The sequence below is a fragment of the Chaetodon trifascialis genome, chromosome 2 (assembly GCF_039877785.1).
Source record: "Chaetodon trifascialis isolate fChaTrf1 chromosome 2, fChaTrf1.hap1, whole genome shotgun sequence".
In the NCBI taxonomy this organism is placed as follows: Eukaryota; Metazoa; Chordata; class Actinopteri; order Chaetodontiformes; family Chaetodontidae; genus Chaetodon; species Chaetodon trifascialis.
Window position 1 is genome coordinate 24,333,444 of NC_092057.1, and position 24,670 is coordinate 24,358,113.

Here is a 24,670-nt window from a genome sequence, read left to right on the forward strand (position 1 = left end):
TCTCTCTCTCTCTCTCTCTCTTTCTCTCTCTCTCTCTCTGTTTCTCTCTGTCTCTGTCTGTCTCTCTCTCTCTCTCTCTCTCTCTCTCTGTTTCTCTCTGTCTCTGTCTGTGTGTCTCTCTCTCTCTCTCACTCTCTCTCTCTTTCTTTCTCTCTCTCTCTCTGTTTCTCTCTGTCTCTGTCTGTGTGTGTCTCTCTCACTCTCTCTCTTTCTTTCTCTCTCTCTCTCTCTCTCTTTTTCTCTCTGTCTCTGTCTGTCTGTCTGTCTCTCTCTCTCTCTCTCTCTCTCTCTCTCTCTCTCTCTGTTTCTCTCTGTCTCTGTCTGTGTCTCTCTCTCTCTCTCTCTCTGCGCCCAGCCAGCCACAGGAATGTATCTCGAGGAACGCCTGGCGAGACGAACTGGATCAAACGAGTTCAGAGCAGTGCTGGAGCCCGGCTGTCTCTTGCTCTTTTCCAGCTTCCATCTCTTCGCCCGCTCTTTCCTCGTCTTCCACTGCACTCCCCCTCCCGTTCCTCTGTCTCCTGTTCCATGTTTTCCCGCTGCCCCCCCCCCCCCCCCTTCAGGTCTCCCTCTTTGCTCCTTGGTTTTCCTGCAAACCCTTTTCCCTGTCACTGCTCTTTTTCTCCACTTTGCTCTCTTTCCCCCTCTCTAGTCTCCCTCACTTTGCTTCTCCCTTTCTCTCGTCTTTCTCCTCCATTTCTCTGGCACGATAGAGAGACAAAGAGATCTTTTGAATGCCTTCGCGTGTAGGAGGTGGACCTCAAGGGAGGGGATCATGTGGATGTTTGCCCTGTGTGTGTGTGTGTGTGTGTGTGTGTGTGTGTGTGTGTGTTAGACTGTTTATGTGAACATATTAGAGCCCTTTAGCCCAAAGCTTTAGTAATAAGAGAGGGGAAGGCAATGTGATACAGACACACACACACACACACACACACACACACACACACACACACACACACGCACATTCACACACCTTCTTCACATCAGACAGTGAGCTGTGTTGCGCTCTCTACCCTGTCTGTCAGTCACTCAGGCGGCACTCCTAATTGGCTTATAATGCCCTTGTTACCATAGAGGGACCCTTTTGCCCCATCCCCCACTTTTGTGTGTTAGCCTGTTTGTTACTCTTCAAAATAGGCAGTTAAGCTCGGGGGCGGGTTAATATCTGTGTGTGTGTGTGTGCTTGTGTGTGCGTGCGTGTGTGTGCTCATTCATGTGGGGGTTAAGGGGCGGGTGCAGAATCAGGTCTCCCCCAGGGGCACTTGCACAGGGATGCACTCCCTTCTTTGTCTGGGGGACAGTAGAAAGCTGTGTGTGTGTGCACATGAGCCTGTGTGTGTATGGAAGTACGTGCCTGTTCATAAACCTCTATACAATCATGATTTTGATCTCTGTTCACATGCTTAAGCTTGTGTGTGTGTGTGTGTGTGTGTGTGTGTGTGTGTATGTCTATTTACAAATGTGTATGTATGCATGTATGCACACAGATTATTAATGTCTCATTTGTGTATTAGACTGCTGACTCCTAACAGACTCCAAGGTCAAAGATCTTCCTGTCTTGACTTGAGTGCTGCTTACTGCTTATGAGAGAGAAGCTTATTTGCTAGATGCTAGATGCGAGCAGACATTATGCAGTTCTTTGGACTAAACAGAGTTGTTGCACCACTGTCATTAAAAGTGGTCACTGTTTACTGTTTACACTGTTAACTTTACACTGAGATGAGGACTCACAATCTGAACTCACGTGACTCTTACTGACCTAAATACGTTCTTCTGAATGCAGTTAGGATATAAGATAAAATTGTTATTCTAATATATTATAAGATATTCACTATATAATATTCACTTTAGCTTCAGCTCTGTTTTGGTCTCCAGCAACTCCTGAGGGAAATGTTCAGCTCTTTAGAGGCTAAAGGCTATTTTCACCAGCTAATTGCTGACGTTACCTGTCTGCTTTTTGGACATTTAGTGAAAAGCAGTTATCTGCAGCTGGGGTGATGGGGTGATAAGACTGAACCCAAACAGTAAAGTTTGGTCTGTATTACCAAATCAATGACTTCAAAGAAAGGAGAATAATGAGAGGATGGTAGCAAGTTATCTAAGTTATGCATTACATTGTGGCATAGGTTTTCTGTAGTAACCAGTGTTCACCTTTTTGGTGTTAGACCTGAGTTTAGCCTTGGTCAGAAGCAGGATTATAGAGTCAGTTTGGATTAACCCAGGTTGACCCAATCATAGCAACAGCAAACAGGATTTTCCTGCCAGTTGCTTTGTAGTGAAAGCAATATCTATAAACTGGGTATCCATCCTTCTTTGTCTCCATCTCCCCGTCTCTTTCTGTCTGTTTTCCTGTCTATGTGTGGAATAGTCCAATGCCTCTTTAAACCACATGCCGCTTGAAATAAGGAAGTGGCCTGCCATCCTCTCATTGGCTGCTTTAGTGGGCTGTGGGCGGGTTGTAGTCACTGCGACTGAACAGGGGATAAAAGCCGAGGCGGTTTCTGAGCTGAGGCAGGCTGTGAGTTTCCAGATGATCTCCCAACGGCACACACATCCGCACACACATACTCGTGTCACTTTTTGAATCACGTTTGGGGACATTACATAGACTTACATTCAATTCCTGAAGACTTAACATAACTATAACCACTACTTGCCTAACCTTACCCTAACCTAAACATAATGATATACATTATGGGGACTTGCTTTTTGTCCCTGTAATGAAGGCAAATCCCCACACATCAGACAGTGTGACAGTTCAACAGGAATGAGTGAGCTGTCTGTGTGGGTGAAGAGGAGGAAAGACAGCAAGTGAATGTAGAATAGAAATGGAAGGAGAGGCAGGATCGCTAGGTCGGACGAAGAGCTTGAGGTAGGATGCGATCATAGGAAAAAAAGAGGAAGTAAAAAGGAGGAGAGATGAGAGCAAAATGGGAGACAGGGAAATTGATATGTGGGGAGCACAGCAGTGATGGGACATTGGAGTGAAAAGGCTGAGAGGTTGAGGTTATGTGCTGCTGGAGGACAGCAAGAAAAAAAACACGAAGAAATGAGGTAGGTAGGAGGAGAGATGTGCATGTCACAGCCAGAACGAAAGAGAGGGAGGACTGTGAGTGAAGGGAGGGAGGATGGGAGAAGAGGAAAGGTACATGTGACAGGGAGAGAAGGATAGTAGAGGAGGGAGGAGAGGAGGGGGGGAGGAGGAGAAGAGCGGCATATGTCAGCTAGAGAACAATAAGAGGCATTCATGACACATCTCCAGGGGTATTGACTCGACGTGTTCCTCCTAATAGGAGCTAAAATAATTAATAACTTCCTTTGTCACTTTCTTTCTCTGCTTTTCTTTCTCTTTCTCTGTGTCGCGCAGACACACACGCACACACACATAGAAACACACATCGACTCTTCCTTTCTTGACATACAGGTTGGTGAGTAAACAGCTTCCAAAGAACTGGTTTTCTGCCTGATTCTGTCATTCTCTTTGTCTATAAACGTGAATATAAACCTCCTAAATTCACACCGCGCACACACACACGCACAGTACAGCATAACATAATCATGCACTAATAACAAACCCACTCCTCTGAGAAACACACACACTGTAGTCAGATGGATAGACAGATACAGAGAGGGAGAGCCCTGTTCTAATGTTCACTCACATGAATAAGTGATGGTGTTAAGAAGCGACAGTCTGGGTGGGAGGGCGGTCGGGCAGTGGGGGGTTAAGGGAGAATGTGTGTGTGTGTGTGTGTGTGTGTGTGTGTGTGTGTGTGTGTGCGCGCACAGATACACACATACTTGGTTTTTGCATGAACGGTTCCTCAGGACCCCAGAACCAGCACTGTGGAACAAAGCCTACCGCTGGTGTTCCTTTTTGTGGTGGTTTCTATGTGTGTGTGTGTGTGCGCGCGTGTGCATGCGTGTTCATTGTGTTTCATGGCATGTGTGTGACATGCGGATGTTTATGGCCTGGGGGCATGAGGGGAGAGAGAGCGAGTAGGAGGAGAAAAAGGCAGAACTACAGATAGGGAGGGAGGAGAGGACCAGTGAGGAGAACAGGGTGAAAAAAGAGAGAGAGAGAGGAGTGTATGTAGTCATTGAGATGTTGAAAGCGAGCCGCAGGCAGCCTGTGTGCTCTCTCTCTTTATCCCCCCACACCCCTCTCTTTCTCTCTCTCTTTCTCTCTCTCGCGCTCCTCTTTTTGAGCCTGGAGAGTAGATAAAAGCCGTCCTAGTCTTGAGGACAATAACGGCCATCATAGCTTTGCTGCAGTCAGCGTCGCCTACCTGCCTTCTCTTGTCTTTGTAGCATGGGAAAGTGTCTCCAGTGCCAGCTTTATGTTAGCGCCCACTACACACAGCCAGTGACTGTCTGTATAGGAGTAGTGCTTCTCTCTGAGCTTAGTCTTGTGTCACACCAAACCCTTCTGCTCCTTTGTGTTTGTCACGTAAGCTTCTCTCACACATGCAGCTGCAACATTGCAGGGCAGTGTATCTGGGTAAGCACTTTTCTTTGTTCACACATACTGTAAATCCCCGAGAAGAAATTCTGTGTCGAGCCTGTCTGCCCATCGTAGCATTGTTGTGGACAGACAAGGCTTTTTCTTCATCCACCAAGGGGGGCAGCACAGCTGGAAAAATAAGGACCCTGCAGAAGAAGAGGGTTGTTAGCTCTCACATATGCCTTTCAGAATCATAGACTGTAGAAATAGTGGACAGTGCTTCTGGGTCTGAAAAGCGAAGTGCCTTAAACCTGCCTTCTTTCTAATGGCCAGTAGGGCAGACAGCGAGCATATGGGAAAATGGCCGTACTTCTCACTACCTCAGTAAACCGTTTCCAAATGCATTTATGGTCTGAACTTTTCGGTTAGGTCGTCTTTAATGCAGCATGATGATCATTTTGTAAATTTTTGACTCAAATAGATAATGAAACAGGGTCAGGGTGTGGCTACAGTGTGAACAAGAAGTGTCTTCGGGCTCTCAGTCAGATCCAGTCCGGACAGAGGCATAGCAACGCGTATACTCTGCAGCTCCGCCCTCTCGTCCAAATACGGTCTCGTCTTTCTCCAAAAAACCAAGATGGTGACGACCATGATGCCAGACTCAAGGCTTCAAAATGGTAGTCCACAAACCAATGGGTGACGTCATGGTGGGTTTACACTTGTTTGAAATTATTCGAATGCCTGACACTGTCTCAAGTCCCTAGATAGAACCGTAGACTGTGGCACTGTGGTTGGTATGTGAAACTGTCTATCGAGAGCACTGAACCTCGGCACGAAATGTTTTCACGTTATTTCTTTCTAAGTTGAATGAAGTCAGTATTTCTGTTGAGCGTAAATATTCCATTAAGTCCATTGTTGAGGATTCAGATCTGAAAATAAATAATAAATAGATAACAGATTATACAGTCAACAAATGATGCAAATATCAAAGTTTTCTGCCACGTAAAAACAGATCCCATTCATATTCTTCTATGATTCTCTGAGTGCCCTTTTCTTAGTGATGGATGTAAGGGCTGGTGTGTGAGGCTGTAAGTGCTGTCTGTGCACTAGATTGGATGGGGATGCTTCAGGTAATAAACTCAGGCCACATTTCCACTAGCGCGGCTCGACTCAACTCTACTCTACCCGGTTGTTTTGTGTTTCCATTAGGGATAGTACCTGGTACCCGATACTATTTTTAGTACCTGCTCTGGCGAGGTTCCAAGCGAGTAGAAGCGATACTGTATGTGTGACGTCAACAGCCTGTTGGCCACTGATTGGCCGGAGAGTGTCATCACTGGTATGCGATGTCCAACACCGGAAAAACAATCCCGCCCCCTCCATTGTAACGCCGGGCAACAGCAACTGCTGACTTTATTCTTTATTCTCACTCGAGGGAAATGGCTGCTCGTAAAATATCACCGTGGTCCGTCGACGAGGTCCAGACTTTTCTGGGTTTGGTGGCAGATGAAAGAATATAACATCACCTCGATGTCCTCCATTGTTTGTTGGCTCTGTTTGCGTCATGTACAAATTGACGTCATGGCAGTTTCGCGCAGCCGTGGTATGACGACCCCACCTACGTTGAGGAGGTACTATGAAGTACTCAATTGTAATGGAAACTCAACCAAACTGGGTAGAGTAGAACCGAGTCGAGTAGAGCTGGAACTGTGTAATGGAACTGCGCCATTAGTTTATGATCTACAACAGCAGACGTATTCAGCTAGATACTTAGAGTTAAGTCTGTTTTGTGTCTGAGGTTGCTTTCACACCAGAGCTGTTTGGTCCGCTTTAAACGGACCAGAGTTCGTTTCCTCGAATAGTCCGCTTCGTTTGGGCAGGTGTGAAAGCTCATCCGAACTCTGGTGCGGACCAAACAAGCGAACTCTGGTCCACCTGAAAACGTGGGTCTCAGTTCGCTTGCAAGTGAACCCTGGTTCAGTTCGTATGCAGTATGAAAGCTCACAGGACCAAATGTATGTAGTGACGCTGTGCGCAGTGCATACACAGTTATAGGTTTACTAAAATCATGTATTCTGTGCTAAAATACAACATATCTCATCTGTATTTATAATATAGCTTGATTCTGCATCTCTATTTACAGCTCATTTGTCCTTACATGAAGGTTTACTGTTGCGATGGCAACAAGTGACCGCTGATGTTAGCAGTTGCTAGCTAGCTAAGCTCAATTGTCTGAACAACAATAACCCATAAATTCACAATTTGGCATATTTAAACAAAATCAAATCACAACTACCAACAGTCACAGTCCTTAAACTCTGAGCTCATATGTTGTCACATGTTAAATTGTCAAAGTTAAAAAAATAACAGAATCAATCCCTGACAAGCTACGATAGCATTATAGGAATAGTTGCGTTCACTGTTGTTTTCCGGGCCGGGGGGGAGGGATTTCCCCTCCTACTTTGTCCAATCGATGAGCGCCCCTTTCAACCACGTGATGCTGCTCAGAAAGTTTGGTGCACTTTAATTCAATGCAATTCAATTCAATTCAATTTTATTTGTATAGCGCCAAATTACAACAGAATTTGTCTCAGGACACTTTCCATATAGAGCTGGTACAGACCAAGCTCTTTTATCTACAAAGAAACCAACAATTACCTTTACTTTAGAAATCACAGTGTGAAAGCAGAACCGAAACTAGTGATAAATGCAACAATGTTGCGACTTTCAGCTCCCCAATCGAACCGAGTCCGCTTGGTCAGGTGTGAAAACAACCTGAGTTTGAAGGTTCCCTTTGGAGTTTTGACCACTAGCAGATCTATGGAGCAATGTTTTTACAAGAGTCCCCATTTTGTTGATATTGTTGACTTGCATGTGCACAAAATACGTTCCACACTGTTCCATTGATTGACATACGGAGACACTAAAGTGTGTCAGCAGGGAAAAAGAAGGAAACGCCTGTCCTGCGAGCTAGCAAACATGGATGTACACAATACACAGTTTAGAATATTCCAGAAATTGTCAGGCCTTCAAGGACACACACACACACACACACACACACACACACACACACACACACACACACACACACACACACACACACACACACACACACACACAATGCATTTTGGTGAAAAACACTGAATGTAAACACAACTTTGGTTTGTTTCTGTCTCATCCATCATCTGGTTACTTCAAGGAGCGCTCAGCAGTCCCTTCTTTCTTTCTCATTTTTGATACCAAAAGAATCAAAACAGCAGCATTTGGTGTGTTAAGCTCACTCAACCAACCCTGCTGTGCCTACTTTGGGTAGCAGTTACCAACTTACAGTATCAGCCCTGTAGCTGGGTGAGAATGTATAGGAAAATGGAAGAGTAAAAAAAAAAAAAACAACAATAAATAGCACCATTGTAACAATACAAAAAACACACAACACAGAAGAATAAAGCCAGCGCAGCAGATAATAGAACAGCAAACACCAGTATTGTGAACATTTCACTTGTAGCGGTCATTAGTTGAACAATATGTGTTATTCTGAGAAACTCAAAGGTGTGAATGTGTTTACAATAAATACATGAATGTGAAGCAGAGCAGCACTGCTGAAGAGCATATATTTTCACTCAGCCTTCTCCACATAACTACAGGTCTCTACAGGAGTAAGCATCAGAACAGTAGTAATTATTTGAAGAGGTCAGAAAGTGGAACTTGATTTGGGCTTTAGTCTCAGCTCTTGGTTGGGTAACATTGTGTTGTTTGCGCATGCTTCGTGGTGTTTAGGTGTTAGGGTGGTGTATACGTAAGGTTGGGCTTCCCATCCTGCAAGCATTAAACCCCTTTGGAGCTACACTGTGTGTATACCTTTTAATTGTACGGTGATGTGTGAGGTTAACGCTGAGTTTTTGTGTTGAGTGTGTGCACAGAAGTCTGCTGCACTTAAAATGTGTGTAACCCATATCATATTTGTTTGTGTGATTGTGTGTGTGTGTGTGTGTATGTGTGTAGCTACATTAGCAGATGTGTTTGGCTGGAAGTCATTTATATGGTAATGATGTCATTTACCTCTGAAATGCATCTTCCTCAGCACTGCCAAATAGGGCTTATCCATACTGGCAAAGCTCTGTGTGTGTGTGTGTGTGTGTGTGTGTGTGTGTGTGTGTGTGTGTGTGTGTGTGTGAGTGAGAAAGAGAGAGAAAGAGAGAATATGGATTTGCTTTTGGAAGGATAGTGTGGGGGTGGTACACCTGTATTCTGTAATATATCAAGATGAATTGTATCTGCATGTGTGCGTTTGTGTGTGCATGAAGGCACATGTATCTGTGTGTGCGTGTGTGTGTGTGTGTGTGTGTGTGTGTCTGTGGCCACGGTGGTTTGGTCACCCTGTGTTGATAGGAATGTGAAATTGCCATGTTTTGGGGAAATGCAGAAGTCATTTGTCCAGAGCGAGTCAAAGCCTGCAGCTATATAGCCTCACTTCCCTTTTGCTGATGGGCAGCAGTGTGCGCACGCATGCACCACACACACATCACTTATTCGTTTCTGTGTCAGTGCTCGGAAAAAAATTATCTTAACGGGCAAGATGCAATCCCAAACTCTCCTGCAGGTGTTTGAAAATTTCATAACCATAATGCTCATGGGCACAGATGACTTCACCATTGTCAGATATGGCAGCTGCCACATATACCTGTTTTGTACACAATTACACAGGCACACACACTTAACTGTACCAGCCCTGGCAAGATAATGAAGACGTGTGTGAGTTATGAACTCTCATTTTTATGATAGACAGACAGCAGGAAATGAGCCTCACTGCAGATTTGAGCCAACAAGCCCCAGAGCAGCACTTACCCTCATTAGAACACCAGCACGCCTCCATCCACCCTTGTAACTTGTTCATCTATGTGCGTTTGTTTGTATGTGCGTGTTCAGGCTGCCAGCCTCTCATTGGTATCTACAGGCCTGGAATAACCACACAAAGCTTGTCGCTTTGGCAATAACTATCATTAACACGCTGATTACAGGTCTGAGCATCTTAAAATAACACATACACACTGGGGCAGTGGATCAATACTCGCATGCTGGGGTAATGATGGGTCTGCCTGCTCTGCACAGACGAGAGAGATGATGCATAGCTTGGGACAGGATAGATGGAGGGAGATGTGGTGAGAGACACAGAGAGGAGGGGATGGATACTGAAAAAGAGTGGGGTAGGGAGGTTAAGAAAGATGAGTAAAGAGTGCTAGACGTGGAGTTTTAGAGGAAGGGTAAAAGTCTGTTTGTTTTAGTATAAAAAGGGCAGTTTACACGAGGGAAGCAAGAGTGACCACACGCATGTAAACACAGGAAACACGCACAGAAACAAAAACCACAGCACGTCGTTGTTGTTGCATTAAATGAAGATCACTCTGCCATGAGATGGGATCAATGGGATGAAAGAGTGAGAGAGAAGGAGAGGCAGAGATGGATGGGGAGCTGTATTGTATAGGTCTTGATGGATTAGTCTTTCTGTCTTCTGGCTCCCCTCATGATTTCTGCCCAGAGGCGGAGCGGTGAGCAAACACACTCAGACACATGCAAGCCATGGATTCAGAGAACCATTCACAGTTGGACTAGTTAGCAAGATGTGGTAAGATTGCGGCACAGTGAACCGACAACATGCTAGCACATACCAGCCACGGTAGCTAGCAGCTAGCAGGTTTACGGTACAGTCACTAACCTGTTAACAAGTGTAACCACTTATAAATGAAGCCCTTTTATCCTAGAGAAGCCTTTCTCTTTAAGGTCAAGACGGTTTTGTTATATTCACGTCAAACAAGAATTACTTATGGAAATAAATATATTTCATCGTAAAATGTCACTCATTAATGCTGCCCAGCCAAGACCAGATAAAAATGGACGTCCCATTCCAACAGGTGACACAGGGTAGCGGGGGAGTCAGAGAGTTGCCAATGGCCACAGTCTGTCCACGTCTAATCAGACAAAATAAGTGAAAACACCATGTGGGTATACTGAGGCTGTGAAGTGGCTTTTAGATACTGATGCATTTCCCTCGAAGAAAATCCTAATGTTGTGTGCGGCTCCTCTGGGTGGTGAGACTCCTGTAACTACTCGACTACTCACAAGCAAAGTAATGTGAAGCCGTCAAAATGTTAGTACTAAAGTAAACGTAATCTCCTCCTATACGCAAACACACAGAGACACACACTGTCCTGTCTATTCTACCTGTCCAAAATGCCTATATAAATTATTGTTAGTGTGTGTGTGTGTGTGTGTTTGTGTGTGTGTGCGTGCGTGCGTGTGCGTGTGCGTGTGCACTTGGATCTTGCATTTGTTTCCTGAATGCACGCATACTTGGTTGGACTTTGTTCTTTCCAGGTCTACTTGAATTGTGTGTTTAGGCTGTGTAAACACATGCACATGCACACAAACACACACATGCACACATTCAAAGAATTGCACAGCGCCGAGCCAACAGCAGTCTACTACTGCATGACCTAGTTATGCACAGAGAAAAATTAGAGAGAGGAGAATGCGAAGGCAGCCAGGAGAGAAGTGGAATAGCAGGATTTTACTCAGGCAACATACTGCTGCTGTCTCATCAGCTGATTTATCATCTTGGAAATGACAAGGCGAGCTGATCAACTGATAGGCCAATCCACAGGCAAGTGTTTGATTATTAAACATTAAACATGTTAAATAGAAGAGGAAGTGGAAGAGTCCTGCAGTCTGGATGGGAGAGGAATAAGGAGATGGGTGTCGTGACTCAAGTTAGTGGGATGTACTCTCGTGTGGCCATCGATCTGCACGACTAAGGACATCTGGAGCACAGAGCAAACACACACTCACACACACACACACACACACACACACACACACACACACACACACACACACACACACACACATACATGCACACACACACCAGCCCAATGGGTTCATTCCTCCCAGAAAGGCTCATACATACGTGCACACACTTCCCCATTCAGCATATCTTCTGGTCAACACACACATACACACTTAGCACACACTCACTCACACTGACGCGTGTATGCAGCCAGTGAGATTGTGGAGTCGCTGCCAAATAGCCATCAGGGCCCCTCCACTGGCTGCCACAGTGATCTGTTACCATAGCAGCCTCTCTCCCTCACTGTCGCTCCTGCTCTCTCCCTCTCTCCCCCCTCAGCTCAGAGTCAACAGTGGAGAGAGGGAAAACCGGTGAAAAGGAGGGAAAAAACAGTCATTCCTGCTACTGAGCATCCATAAATCTGTGTGTGTGCGTGTTTGTGCACCAGTCTGCCCTCACGACAGGCTCTGGCAGAGGCAGAAACCGACTGGGCTTCGACGCAGCCAATCGCACACTCGCCTTCTGTGGCACATCGCCCAACGTAGCCAATCAGAGGAGCCCTTCTGAAATGCACACAGTTATACACCTACCGTAGACTCATACACAGACCAATACTAATATTACACACAAACGTGCTTGTTTTTGGCTGCAGATGTCATCCTCTACATGTGCGATAACAGAATTGGCTCCATATGAAGGAAGAAAGGTGAAAATCCTCCCACTCATTTTCCACCTGCCTCTCTCATCTTTTCCATTCTTTCTCTTGTACGTTGCTCCCTGTTGCTGTCTTTCTTTTGCTCCGTCGCTCTCACGCAGTCCTTCTCTCACTGTCTCTCACCTTTTTTCTGTCCCTTGCTCTGTGTGTCTGATGTTGTCCATGTTGCCTTTCTTGCTTTCTCTTTTGTTGTGTCCAGGGAGGACAGGTGTTGGACACAATCTGTCCGTATCTCTCTCCCTCTCTTTCTCTTGCACACACACACACACACACACACACACACACACACACACACACACACACACACACACGCACACACACACACACACACACACACACAGCTGTCAGGCCCCTCCTGGTGACCATCTGGCCATGAAGCCAGGAGCCCCCCCCCCCCCCCCCACACACACACACACACACACACACACAAACACTACATACACACAGTCACACATTCTTTCCCCTCTTTCTTTTCCTCTATTCTTGTTCATATCTACAGTCAGGGCTAAAAACTTTTTTCAGTGGCTTATAAAGGACACATTTCTTTGCTTTTGGATGATATTAACAGTATGATTGTATTTAGTATTTCAAACAACGACTGGCCACCTTCCAAAGTGAACAACAGATCAGAGAAGCTCTGCAGCCGCCACAGGCAAACCTGTAGTATGTCCAGATCAACATTTTTGGAACAATCCCAAACAGTCATTTAATACAGCATCTGCTGATATGGACTCCCAATCCAATATTTACATTTCCTCTCATAATACAGCTGAACGCTTTGCACACTTTGCCCGGAATGGACCAAGGTATATGATTATTAGCAGGGGCAAAATATCTCTGAATACTTCTGCTTTAAGCTTTCCTTTGAACAGTTTCTTTGGATATATTGTACAGTGTCCCGTAGTGTTTTGCACCATAGACACAGGAGAGTCATTTTGGAAGGTGTGGACAGGATTTGGACAGCCCGTATTCTTCCTCTGTTTGAATAAAGTAATGGAGGCCAGAGACAACTACCTGGCTTTGTACTTAAAAATGGAATTCTAATCTTGTTAACCATCCAGATTGGGTGAAGTAAGGCTCAGAGTAGTCAGGTTTTTCCTTTATACAGGCTGACTTAAAGTCATATGAGTCTTTTTTTTCGGTCCTTTTCCCCCGTTTCCTGAATTCGAAATGTCTGGTTCTCTTTGCACTTGCAGCTTCATCAATGTTAAATCCACAGCTGACCTGGGTAGAGTGTAGACAGACATGTCCTCCATTACATATGGTTTAGCCAGCGGCTAGATTTCACCTGTCACTTGGAGGGCGTAACACCAACAAGGCTTATGCTCTCCCACCTGGATCCTAACCCCATCTGAGTAGGTGCGACAACCAAACAGTAGGGTCACTTGTGCTCTAACAGGACCTGATCCTCCATTGGTGCAATTTATCTTAACGTATTCTATTTGTCTTTTAAAAAAGAGCACAAAAGTACTGCAGTCTGAAGCATGTTGTGCTCATCTTTAGCGCTGAACATTTCTCAAGCCTTACCAAATACTGTCAAACTCATGTCAGGTTATAAAGACGTCATGAAATGACAAATAGTTTCTGCTTTTGGGTTTAGTAGGGATCATTTTCCACCACAAAGTGATGACCTTTTCCTCGTCTTTTAAGTATGAAATGCTTTTTCTAATAGGTGCTTTCAGTCATACAGACACCACCTGATTTTCTACACCTAATAGGTTTAGTTCTAGTTTTTGCCATACTCTGTTTCATGTCAGCAATTGTCTCTAAACAGTTTTTTTTAATCACCAGTATCCTATTGTGCAACAGAACTCTGTAATTTCACCATCAAATGCAAAAAATATCCCACTAATCATCCTGTAGCACTGTTTAGTTTTGTGCATCTCTTTCCCATTTCTCCTTTTCTCTCTCTCTCTCTCTCTCTCTCTCTCTCTCTCTCTCTCTCTCTCTCTCTCTCTCTCTCTCTCACTGGTGTATAGTTTTTTTGTAGCTGCTGGCCGAGCCCATGTTGTTGAGTAAGAGAGGGAGGGGGAGGAAGAAGGGATGGGGTGGGAGGGGGAGAAAAAGAGAGAGAGAGTGATAGAGAGAGAGAGCAAAAAGAGAGGGGGTGGATCTGTTGATTTACTAAAGACTCAAACACGACCAGTCTCCCCTCCCACACACCCACTTACACTTCCTCCCTCTCCTCAACACTCCCTCCCCCCCCCCCCCTCTCTCTCTCTCTCTCTCTCTCTCCCTCTCTCTCTCTCACCCTCTCTCACCCCCCACCCCCTCCTGGCGTGATGGTACAGCTCCAGAAACAGGAAGGAGCTGCAGCTCTATAAATAGAGAGGAGCTGCTCGGCCAGGAACCACACACACACACACACACACACACACACACACACACACACACACACACACACACACACACACACATGCACACACACACAGTTTCCCCTCTCTTGTCCCCTCTTTTTCTCTCTCTCTCTCTCTCGCTCTCTGTTGCTTCTCTGCTCTCTCTGCTTGCCCTCTTTATTACTTACACTTTAACTAGAAAGTGTAAACACACACACAGACACACGCACACATGCAGTGATGCACACACAAACACGCGTGCATGCAGTCCTTGACTCGGATGATAATAAGTTGTGCGTTAAATGCTAATGGTTTGTAAATGTGTGTGTTAACACACTGTGCTGTAGCTTACTCCATTTCTCTTTTTTTGTCTTTCTCTCACTCTTTTGCCTCTTTCACAAACACTCACTCTCTCGCACACACACATACACTTTAAGGTCTCTGTTATTGAGTTGGGGGGGGTGGGTGGGGGAGATAGTGTACATGAGGAGGAAAAAGTGATGGTTTTCTGTGGCCACTAGGTTTTTATGTCAGATCAGCAGGTTTAAAACTGCTGATGATACACATGCATGTTCAAGCTCACACTCTTTCTTTCTTTCTCTCTCTCTCTCTCTCTCACACACACACACTCACACACACACACACACACACACACACACACACACACACACACACACACACACACTTCACATAAGATATATAGATATGAGAATGCTGTGATAAACCACACCACAATAGTACTTATTGTGTGTGTGTGTTGGTGTCCTATCTGCCTGTGTAGGGTGGTACTACACTTGACTGATACCAGCTGTCTGATATCAGGCTAACATTGCCTCAACAACAAAAAGATATTTAAATATATTTCTCTCCTTTATGTAAGTGTGTATGGATTCTTTATGGAATAAATACAATTTTTAGAGTTGCCAATATTTGCCAGAGTTTCCCCCTTGTTGTCTTGTTGAGTTTGTTGGACAGAACATGCAGCCTTAAAGAAGTGACTCGTTTAGAAAATACTCAATATTCCAACTTGTCATAACAACGCCAGGTTGTTGTCTAATGCAGTTCTTATTTTGGCTGCAGGATAAAGAAGCGATACTTAAATCTGCCAATGCTCCAACTGCAAAACAAAACTGCATTCATTTGCAGAATGTGGAAAAGGTAATATTTAAAGCTTTATTGTTTAGAAGATTAGAAGTGCGTGTGTATTCAAATCAGGGCTGTATAAGTCCCCTGTGTACAGGAGGCAGACTGGCAGGCGCTTTCTTACACTCACACACATACACACTTCTCTGGGATGGCGGCCAAATGGTTCTTTTGTTTGTACCTTCCTCTTGTCACTTGGAGTTTTCTGTCCTTCACTTCACAGACTCTTTGTTTTTGTGTTCTGTCCATCTATTGCCCAATGTTCAGGGATCTGGTCCGGAAAACTAAACACTATGCGTCTTAAAAGGTTGATATTCAGGAATAAAGTAAGACACTCTTACAATAATAAAAATAATGTGAAGTTGTCAGAGTGAAGTATTGCACAGGCCCAAGTAAGAAGTCCAAAGCCAGTGTTTTACACTCAAAACTGATTTGCCTCTTCATTTTGGTGTGAGAGGAAGACAAAGATGTGGGCTGACTGTTTCCTCGTTTCCAGTCTTTGTGCTTAGCTAAGCTAACTGCCTGCTAGCACCAGCTACATATTTACAGTACAGACATAATAGTCGTATTAGCCTCGTCAAATAAACATTTAAGGTCCAGACCTTCAGTCTACTCACCAACATGGCCCCACATCTCTCCCAAATTGTGCTTTTCAACTTGGACCAAATTGCACATCCTTTATGTCAGGGTCATTCACAAAGAGGCTCTTCTGGTGAGTTTCAGTGACTTGCTCAAGGACACTTCAACAGAATGGATGCTTGCTGACGTGTGCTTGAACCAGCATCCTTGAGATGAAGGACAGAAGCTCTGACACTCCCGTATGTATTCCCTCTTGTTTTGGCTTCATATCTTCCCAGTTCCTCTCACTGAAATGACTCGAGTAGTAAGTAAATAAAAAGACTGTCTGTCTTTAAAGCTTGACGTTCCACACCAGCGGAGGGATTTTAAAATGGATGTCGGACCCTTTCTTACTGTAAGCCAAGATCAAAACCTTTTTTCACTTCCGCTCTGGTAACGTAGAAAATGCATAAATGACTTGTGAGATACAAACAGTGACTCTTCACTGGCATCTGCTCCTGGTGTCTTCTAAAATCAAACAGTGAGTCAGTGAAGTCGCCTTGTTACAGTGTCACTTTCCTACATGGGCCATGTAGTCGTGCTGCAGCTTGTCTGGATGCTGTTACTCTCCGTTAAATTATGTCAGGTGAAATAATCCCTGAGAACACATAAATTCAGTCTTGACAGTTTTTTGCTGTACACTTACAGTTCTTTCCTGAACAAGCTCGGAAGGTTGTCAGTTAAGGTCAATCTTGTGGTCACGTTGGGACCCTACAGCCAAACAGCAGCATTTACTGGCAGGTTATGGTTTAAAATAGGTGAAGACATGTCAGAGCTTTTTGCCATAACCCCCATCAACACACACACACACACACACACACACACACACACACACACAGAGCAGGACACACTTTTATTTATTAAAGACCTGTTTGATTTAATTGACTCATTTCACAGTCTAGTGGGCCAGACCAGGAACAAGTGCGCACACACAGACAGCCACACACTCACAAGCAAGGTACATACTGGCCTGCAACGGGGAAACCTAATGAAGTTTGGACAATTATGACCGATATTTGTGGGCGCTTGCTACCTGTATCTGACAACTTGATTATCGCCACTGTGCGACTATTGGCTGGAAGCAGACAAAGTGGATGGGACGCAGTTTGTGGTCAGCATTAAAATTCTGTTTGCTCCTTTGTGATGCTGGGATCAGGGTTTATCTGCAGCACAGTACTGTTGCTCACACTTCTTCAGGTTCTCAGCAAGAATTCCACAGATCACACACACTATATATGTGTGTGTGTGTGTGTGTATATATATATATTTTATTTTATTTCATTTTATTTTATTTTATTTTATTTTATTTTTTTTTTTCGTGGTAGTTTTTCACTTACCATCCAGCAGAGAGAGCCTTACTGTAAATCAGCTCCTGTGTCAGGACAAACAATACTTAGTGTACGAGTGTGTGTCTGGTACTTTGGTCATCGCCGTCCAGCCTCTCCGTGTGTCTTTGTGTGTGTGTCACATGGCAGCGTGCTGCCTATTATTGGCGCGACTGTCCCCTCAGTCAGTATAGAGAAACGAGTGAGAAGATAATGTGGCGGCGAGGGAGGAAGGATGAGGAACAGAGGATGGCGAGAAGAAGGGCTGCATAGCATGCAGAAATATATGCTAAGAAGAATCAATTGACCTTTAATCAGGTTTACCACACCTTCTGTGATGAATATTAGGAGGAATACAGTGTGTTTCTCTCTGCAAATGCAGTCCTATAGACAAAAGGTTTCCGCTGTTCAGAGGCATGTCAGCTACACACCTCCACATTTAGCTCGCAACATAAATAATCACCCATGTTGTGGAACTGCTTCAACATTGACATGTTCGTATAATATTGAGACATTGGTTTGAATTCGATATGATGCTCAACCTCAAGAGAGGGAGTAAGTGAGTGAGAAGAGAGGAGGAGGAGGAGGAAGGAAGGAGGAGGATGCAGCGCACAAAGCAGCAGAGCAGCAGGTTGCTATAACAACAGCACCTTAGTGGTTCCATCTCTGTCTCTCTTCTCTCCCTCCCTCTCCCTCTCTGATCACCCTCTCATCGTTTGCTCCCCGCTGTCATTTGGCGAGCTATGCCTTTCCATCAAGCCACCTATCTCCTCCTCCTCCTCCCTCCACTACCTACCTCTTCTCTCCCTCTCCCTCACCCTCTCTCCTCCTCTTCGTCTTCATGTCCTGGTAGCTCCTCCACTCAAAGCAGAAAGACCTTCTGCCTGACAAATAAATCCCTTCTTCCTCTTGTGTGTGTGTGTGTGTGTGTGTGTGTGTGTGTGTGTGTGTGTGTGTGTGTGTGTGTGTGTGTGTGTGTGTGTGTGTGTCTTACCTTTGTCTCCCTGTGTCTTTGTCACACTCTCTCTCTCTGTCTGTTGTGGGAGTCGACAGAGGAGCAGTCAGCAGGTGTTTATGTCAAAGAATACAGAGAGACGCAGGAGGGGAAACAAGCAGCGCTCTCTTCCTTTTTCTCTCTCCTGTCTTTGCTCTTTTTCATCCTCTTGTCCTTTTCTCTCTGTTGCTCTTTTCCCTCCTCTCTCGCTAAGCACTCCAGCTTGATTAAACTACTTCAAAATTCTTTGTCTCTGACTCTCAATATCGTCTCCTCTCTTCGCCTGGATCTGTTTCTTTCTCTGACACGTGCAAACACTCACTCCTCTCAGTTCAGGTGTTTTATTGCCACAGTTGTCAAATTAATAGAAATATTGTCAGTGCTGTTCTCAGTGCATGTCAGGTATATTACTGTAATTCAGCGGCGCAATTAGGTTGCTAATTGTGCTAAAAGAAACAAATGATTAACTACAGTTAATATAAAGTTTCATTTCGTTCTGGCTCGCAGTTTTGTCATTCATCCTGCCAACGTTCCCTCAGGCTATGGCATGCTGACTCATACAGCAGAGCAGACGGAACCACAGCCCATCTTTTGCTTTTTGTCTGGATGTATTTCTCTATTTCTTTTTTTCAGTCTCTGTATTAAGGATTTTATCAAGAAGGTTAAACTGGTTGTGTTTTTTTTTTTTTTTTAATAAATTGGTGTGTATGCAAAACCTCTGCGTGTATCTGTGCATGTGCGTGCACGTGCCAATGTATAAGCACACACGCAAACTATTGCACCCTCCCACCCTCAGTGGGAGGGTGCAATAGTTCACACCACCTGGATAATTATGGGAGTTTTTATAGGTGGGCTTTGAAAGGCAAGTCTGTTATTATCAACATGAGTCACTGGCATTTAGGGAAAGCTGGTAACACACACATACACATGTATGCACAAACACACAGACACCCGTACACACACAAAACCAACCCCGCATGCAGGAGACCTGAATTATTTAAACCAATTGATTGCAGGACCACACACACACACACACACACACACACACACACACACACAAACACAGAGTTGATGAAGCTGTGTCGTGACAGTGGAGATGTGTGTTTTCCTGTGTTTTTCTCAGCTGTTCCTCTAATGGCTACACAAGCATAAGAGTTCAGAAGGAGTCACACACACACACATACTGTAGTTTTGGCTGTCAATACTAATAGTGTTTATCATGCCATAAAGATAATTAGGCTGACTGTCAGTCATAGTGGAGAACAGAGGGGGAGGCCAACCTGACAGCCCCACTCCACACAGACACACACATTCACACACCAGCAGACCAAGAAAGTCAAAAAAGGATGATTTGTGTGCTTGTTGTTATGGTGCATGTGTTTTTGTGAAGTGGTGTGTGTGTGTGCTCTGCCAGCTTGAGTGGGTCCACCTCAGGGTCAGAATACAATCTGAATATATTTTGTCTGTTGTTCCATCTGAATAACAAAGAGCTAAGCGTGCTTTTGCACACGTACATGTATCAGTGGTGCTTCCTTTGTCTGTGTGTGTTTGACTCTTTCACATGTGACAGCTAAGAGCGTGGATTTTACAAAATGTATTACTGCTTCTCGGCTCCTCTTTTCACAGAGGACTGTTTGAAATGTAGATGTACTGTACATGTAACCGGCAAACTGCTCCAATCAATGTGCGTTTGTGGGACTATGTGTCTGTATGTCGTTGCGCAAGTGTGCTTGTGTGTTTTACTCACATTGTGGGGACCTAAATCTGTCTATGCAGTCACATTGTGGGGACTTGCCTTAGTTGTGGGGACAAAATGCAGGCCCCCAGAATGTCAATCATTAAATTTCAGAGTGAAGACTTGGGTGAAGGTTAGGGTTAGGCAAATAGTGGTAATGGAAATGAATGTCCAGGAAATGAATGTAAGTCTATGTAATGTCCCAAAAGTGTGTGTATGTGTATGTGTATGTGTATGTGTATGTGTATGTGTATGTGTATGTGTATGTGTATGTGTGTGAATTGCATGAAAGGAATAAGATTGGAAGGAGGTTTCGGTGTAAGAAGGGTTCAGTCAGCGCATACCAATGATTTCTTTTCTTTTTCGGAATATTGTGCCACGTGTGTCCTTTCTTGTAAATTTACATTGTATTTTTTCATTACATGCTCTTTGCAAGAGCATTAATGTTGTTGTTGTTTTTTTCAGCTATCCTTGGTTTTGAATTTAATTTCACTTCTTTCAGAAAGTCACCTGCATCTGAAAATATTGAATTACATTAACATCAATTTAGCTGTAAGTGAGCAGCCTAATCTGCTTTCAAATTCTTCTCTGATGGCCTCTTAAGAATAGTCTCTGACATTATCTGTGATATACGTAGAACAAAACAATTAAATAATACCATAACTCGTTACCGTTAAATGCAAGCCTGCACCACCAAATTTAACACTATGATCATCTTTTTGAATGAATCTTAAATTTTGGCTTGGATTTGGGTCAGAGCACAAAATTTGCACTTGGGAACCTTTCATAAATGAGGTCCCTGCTTCCCATCCGTCATTTTAATAGCATCTACTATTTCTCTGCCAACTTCATTAGGGTTTGAAATTAACAGGAGTTAGGAGTAAAATTGAGATTGAGAGTGTATTAAATTGCTCAGAAATTGCACAGAAACCTCAAAATTACAAAATTCAGGGTTGTTTTTTTTCTGCATGCTTTCATGCTTGATTCCGCTCACATATTATCTGATCATCTACCCTATTTTCCATTTTTTTTGTGTCCAATTGACTAATAGAGACAACATTTTTTTTATTTCTTTCAGTATTGAACAACAGCACAGCAGCCACAAAACACACTGCAGTGTAGTGTTTGCACAGTGTCAATGTATGTCCACTAAAAGTGTTTGTTTTTGCCGCTGACGGGCTCAGATTGTTATAATAAGTGTCTGACAACATTATGGAAATAAAGATACCTTCCTGTTAAAGAGTGAGATCAGTTTTGTGTAACCAGAAGCAACTGTTGTATCGCTCTTGCCAAAGCCACCAGACTCCATTCGCATAAACAGTAATTTTATCATCATCAAGCAAACTTGAAACGTAACAAAAACAAAATAACCTCATCAAAACTGTCTTGGTTCATCCTTCCACTGTTCCAACAATCTGCACTAACTCACCGATTCGGGAGAGGAGCAAGAGAGAGGCGAACACCCGACATTATGACAGGAGAGTCTTAAATATGTCATATTTAAGGGTCTCTCCCCCTCCCCAACATTGGAATATTCATTTTCACAATCAAATGTATGGATTTTTTACAATTCAAATATAAATTTGATTTTAAAATATTTGTTGAAAGCCCTATGTGCTATTCATTACAACAACATTTTAATAATGCACCGAGCCTCTAAAGTGCTGCTGATGTTGATCAAAACTCCATTTGAGGGGTAGCAGAGCAACAAACCCAGATTCTGTCCAGATCTTCCTAACACCACAGATTCTCACTGAAACAGTTCTTTTACATTTTTCCCCAAGCAGGAGTACATTTCCGCTCCACCATACTTAATATTTTCAGTCAAGCATTGGTAAAAGTATCATTTCTGCATTCAACCGTAAGCTCTGTATCCTCTATCGAACTGTGAACCTAACCCCCTGCTGATAATATACATTAGTTTTGTAAAAGTTCATTTTTGCTGTCAATCCAGGTCTATGATGTTGTTTATCTTAACTACCAGCCAGCATTCGTTAGCACCCTGTCGTTACCTGTGCCATGACACAGGCAGTGAGACTGGAAAGTGGACTGTTTACAGGCTGCCTACAGTAAGATTTAGATGGGGCAGCTCATCCACCCATTGGCTGATTCTAGTGATGGGGAAAATATTGCAGATGGAACGATCTGATCTTTCCTTCCCTCCTCAGAAAATCTCGAATCTCTCTGCATGCTGCAGTTGCTCATGGAGTTGGCTTTCAGGCTACTCATTGCTTTGACCCATGTTTTGCTTCTTGCTTCTGTACGCATGCATGTGTGCTCTGTGTCAGAACTCGATACGTGATCATTATTTCAGCCAGATTGAATCTGTTCTGAAAGTACGATTGATTTGTCTTGGTGATGTTTAGATTTTTGGCACACCTCTCTCATTCTCATGACAGTTCTTGATTTGCGTCGAGAGGAAGCAACCTGTTGCCTTATTGATTTGGTCTCATGTTGTTTCCATTCTTAGCTCCCTGAAGACCACAGAAAAGTTTTTGTGCTGCTTACATGTCTCATCTCTGGTGCTCCTTCAGTCCTAATCCATTTTCTTTTTCCTGTTTGTTACAGCTCCAGGAGACTGTAAAAAGGAAACTGGACAGTGCACGATCACCCCTCAATGGAGAGCAGAATGGTATCTGTGATGGAGGCAGCTACTCACCGACCACTAAACGGGTACGGAAGGATGGCTCTGGTGGTTTGGACTCACTAACAGGTCTCCCTAACAACAACAATAACAACAATGTACCACCCATCTCTCCACTACATCACCAAATGGACATTAAGCCCATACTTGGCGGGCCGAACACTTCCACCGGAAACAACACTACAAACAGCAATGGCAACCACATAGGCCAGGCATCAGATGAGCTGGGAAAGAATGGCGGCAGCCATCTCCCAGACATGAAGCTCAATGGCTCGTTGCCAGACCTGGAGGACAGCTTCAGCCTCCTCAAAGACCTGAAACAGGAGCCACTGGATGACGGAGGTGGGATGGAGTCCTCTGATCCCCAGTCTCTGTCCAATCAGAACAAACTGTTCTCTGACATCAACCTCAATGACCAGGAGTGGCAGGAGCTGATCGATGAGCTGGCCAACACTGTGCCAGAGGACGATATGCACGACCTCTTCAATGAGGACTTTGAAGACAAGAAAGAGGCAGAGTTTGGCAGGCCAGCGAACAATCAGACACCAGGCCCACAGGAAACAGCTGGGAATACAACAGCACCTGGAGGCGGGGCGGCGCCAGCAGCTGCCCTGCCTCCTCCTCCTCAGCCTCCACAGGGAGGCCCACAGGTTCCCATGGGCTCACCACAGGTCAGTACTAAGGTTCAACCTGATGCGCTGTGGCAGGGGTATTTAACCTCTATCTCTGCCCGAAGTTGTGACCATCTTAGAGTATTCAGTCATATTACAGTGCATTTGTCAGCATGTTACTCACTAAGAGTACCAATGCCTGTTGTTTTAATTTCATTTAACAGACACAATAGATCAGCAGCAACGGTTCATAAACCATATATAATCTGCATGCACACTACAAATTACAGTTTTTTCCATCCCTGATGCAGGGATTGCAGGTGATGAGTAGAAATTTCCATTTAAAGGGGTTTTTTGTTATCAGTTCTGATTTCCTTATTGTTTCAGCTTTTTCATCCACTTTCTTCAGTATTCAGATCATTTGAACTGATTTTTAGATCATAACTAATTTTTGATTCAAATTGATGGTCTTATATTCACACAGATATGTCCTTCAGTTTACTGTTTCTCAGTTATACTCAATGAATAACACTGTGAACAGGACAGGAAACAAACATGCTTATAGGCTGTACTGATGTTATAATATAGTTTTATAAGATAGCTGTGAGGTATTTTGGTCTGAGACAGATGGCTTCCAGCCAGACTCAAAAAATCTCTCAAGCTATGAACAGACTTTCCCGGACATTGTAAAGACTTTACTTTAGTGAACCAGTATCACTCACCACTTCCTAAATAGTCCAACCAGGTCAGTAAAGAGAGAAAATATCTAAGTAGTCGGGGTAGGCGATATGACCTAAAACTTATATCAAACCATTTTTTGTTTATTATGGTAGCAGTATTATATCATGGTATTACAAAAATAAAAGGGATATTCCACACAAAACATGATTCTACCTCTCTATTAGCGTTATAAGGGAACATATCTGAAGAAAGGAAGTAGGATTAAAATTGGCTCCAATGAAAAGTAACCTGCCCCATAATGTAGGTTGAAAAGTAAATGTAATGTGATTCCTTTTTCAGAGATAGACAAGTGGTAGGATTGGGCATCTCAATAGCATTTATTTGTCAGAAAAGTATCTTATATAAGTACAACAGTCAGTGTATCACAGGCATGTCTGTCAAGTACATTTACATACAGCAGCAACAGACACACATGCAGATGCAACACACAGCAGAGGAGGCTTTCCTGTAACAACAGCAGCTCAGCTTGTGTTGCAGTATGAAGTGTGGAGATAATGTTGGCTCTGGCTATGTGAGACAACACAAA

General features: G+C 43.9%; 1 protein-coding gene across 1 annotated transcript in view; it reads left to right on the plus strand.

The window, feature by feature from the left end:
- The window catches only part of maml3 (mastermind-like transcriptional coactivator 3), a 105,828-nt gene that overhangs the window by 28,360 nt on the left and 52,798 nt on the right, over positions 1–24,670 (plus strand). Inside the window, exon 2 of the mRNA XM_070988594.1 lies at positions 22,717–23,463. Within this exon, the coding sequence (XP_070844695.1) occupies positions 22,717–23,463 (747 nt within the window). The remainder of the gene's footprint in view (positions 1–22,716; positions 23,464–24,670) is intronic.